This window comes from Orycteropus afer, unplaced genomic scaffold (assembly GCF_000298275.1).
Source record: "Orycteropus afer afer isolate SDZICR_OR568_19922 unplaced genomic scaffold, OryAfe1.0 scaffold00854, whole genome shotgun sequence".
In the NCBI taxonomy this organism is placed as follows: Eukaryota; Metazoa; Chordata; class Mammalia; order Tubulidentata; family Orycteropodidae; genus Orycteropus; species Orycteropus afer.
Genome location: NW_006922441.1, coordinates 435073 through 437298, shown reverse-complemented (window position 1 = coordinate 437298; position 2226 = coordinate 435073). Strand labels below are relative to the sequence as shown.

At 57.5% G+C, this 2226-nt stretch overlaps 2 protein-coding genes across 2 annotated transcripts in view; one reads left to right on the top strand and one right to left on the bottom strand.

The window, feature by feature from the left end:
• FAM83E (family with sequence similarity 83 member E) overlaps positions 1–863 on the top strand; it is a 21425-nt gene extending 20562 nt beyond the window's left edge. Inside the window, exon 5 of the mRNA XM_007958113.1 lies at positions 801–863. Within this exon, the coding sequence (XP_007956304.1) occupies positions 801–863 (63 nt within the window). The remainder of the gene's footprint in view (positions 1–800) is intronic.
• A 256-nt stretch (positions 864–1119) lies between these two features.
• The window catches only part of SULT2B1 (sulfotransferase family 2B member 1), a 46012-nt gene continuing 44905 nt past the window's right edge, over positions 1120–2226 (bottom strand). The window contains exons 6-7 of the mRNA XM_007958112.1: positions 1504–1684; positions 1120–1301 (exon numbers count right to left, since the gene is read on the bottom strand). Coding sequence (XP_007956303.1) covers positions 1120–1301; positions 1504–1684 — 363 coding nt within the window. The remainder of the gene's footprint in view (positions 1302–1503; positions 1685–2226) is intronic.

Below are 2226 nucleotides of genomic sequence, written 5' to 3'. Positions count from 1 at the left end.
TATAGGTTCACACATGCTACTTACCACGATATTGTAACTGGAAAAACAGAAAATTTGCTAAAATCAGCGGCTATAAAAACACCAACACTGACAAAAACAACAGAGAGTGCTTGCAGCGCGGTGTTTGTAACGTGTGCAGAACAAACCACGTGATTCAAAGCAACCTTGTAATTGGGCGATAATGACCGTGCGTTAGAAGGTTCATAAAATAAGCTTTTAGCCTGGTAGTATATTAATAGTTGTAAGCTGGGCTTACCAAAAAAAAAAAAAAAGTTTTTATTGTTGTAACTAATGACAGGGATAGTTTTATAAAAATTTCTGCTGAAACCCTGCACAGAAATTTTATAGACAGTCATTCTGGCGTCACCCGGAGCAGTCGACTCCCTCCTGCACCCCAGTTGGGATGCCACCGCCCTGCATTCTGGGCCTGGACGTGGTCAGAGTGGGCACGCGGGGAACTGACTGGTCTGAGAGACCTGGCTGAGTGGCCCCCCAATGCTGGAATTGTCTGAGGTGAAGATGGGGTCCTTGGGGCAAACAGGAGGGGGAAAGGAGCGAGCCCATCTGGGGGTGGAGGTGGAATTGAGTGAGGAAGGACTGGGAAGTGAGAAGGGAGAAGACTGGGGGTGCATAGAGAAGGATCAGGCAGGCGCTGGAACTATTTTGTGGGTGCTTAGGGGCCAGGTCTGGTTGGGCTCCCCTTTGCCCCCTTGGCTTGCAATAAAGTTGCTTCCAGCCAAACACTGCCTGGCCCAGGACCCAGGAGTCTGAGCCCCTAGACCCTCCTCTCTCGGACCCAGAACTCCCAGCTCATGTGCGCCTCTTCCCCAGGGACCCGGGAGGCGCTGCTCTTGGAGAACTGACAAGCCCAGCGCAGGGCCCCTTGAGGCCTTGCATTGCGGGTTCAGCCTGAGTCACCGACCCCATTGGGCGTCCCTGGTAATGAAGCTAAACCATCCTCGGGAGGCCCTCCCTGGGTTCCTGGCGTGAGGCCTCCACCCCAGCCTCGGGGCCCTGCGCTGCTCTCGCGCGCCCCCTGCCGCCCACCTGCGTCCCGCCACCCTGAAAGCGCAGCAGGAAGCCGGAGCGCTGGCAGGAGTGATGTGTTTATTCTCAGGGTCACGGGTCGGGGGTCTCAGGAGCCGGGCTGGGGTCGGGGCTGGGGTCAGGGTCCGTGCTGGCGTCCTTCGGGGCCTCGTCCCAAGGAAAGGTCGGCTGCCCCCGCATCTTCTCGCGGTAGACGCGGTCGAAGGTTTCGCTCTGCGCCACGGTGAAGTAGTTCTTCCAGTCGCCACAGACCCCTGGGGAGGAGCGAGGGGCCAACGGGGGTTAAGGAGCCGCCAGGGAGCATCCCCCCCCCCATCCTGTTTCCCACCCTTGGGTCTTTGCCTATGGTGTCCCCATTGCCAGGAACACCGCTGCTCCCACCCCAATCTTTCAAGGCTCAGCTCGGGCCCAGAGAGGTTAAGTAACACGCTGGGAGTCACACAGCGAGGCCCGCACCTTTCCGGAGGAAGGCCCCTTGGCGGTGATCCAGCAGGGTGGGAGGCAGCAGTGAGTAGTTGGACATGGTGTTGGCCTTCATGGCGCTGAAGGCTGAGTGCTCGACCACCGACCTCAGCGCCTCTGGGCTCAGCGGCCGACCCAAGAACTCGGAGACTCGCTGCACCGAGCCGCAGAGGTCCTGGGGGCAGCAAGGAGAGGAGTGAGAGGGGCCAACATGCCCACCGCAGGAGGGGACACGGTACAATGGAATCTGGTTGCCCAGACCCTGAGCCAGAGCTGTCTGAGTGAAGCCACCTCCCTGCCTCAGTTTCCCCCTCTGCAAGCCAAGGGGTTGGACAATGTGACAGACTGGAACTGCCCCCGAGGGTTTCCAAGGCTGTCAGTCTTTACAGAAGCAAAAGCCCAAACCACACCCACTGCCCTGGAGTCCATTCAGACTCACAGCGCCCCTAGAGGACAGAGTGGAACTGCATAGTAGTATTTAGTACATAGTAGTATTTAGGATGGCACACTCCCTAAGGCATTTGACTGCTAACCAGAGGGCTGGCCGTTCAAACCCAGCAGCCACTCTTCGGAAGGAAGACTGCCTCGGAAACCCAAGGAGGGGTCGCTATGACTCAAGTCAAGTCAATGGCAGTGACTTTGGTTTGGGCTTTGCTTCCAGTGGCTGTGGTTTGGGCTTTGCTCCCATAAAGACTGACAGCCTTGGAGACCCTGTGG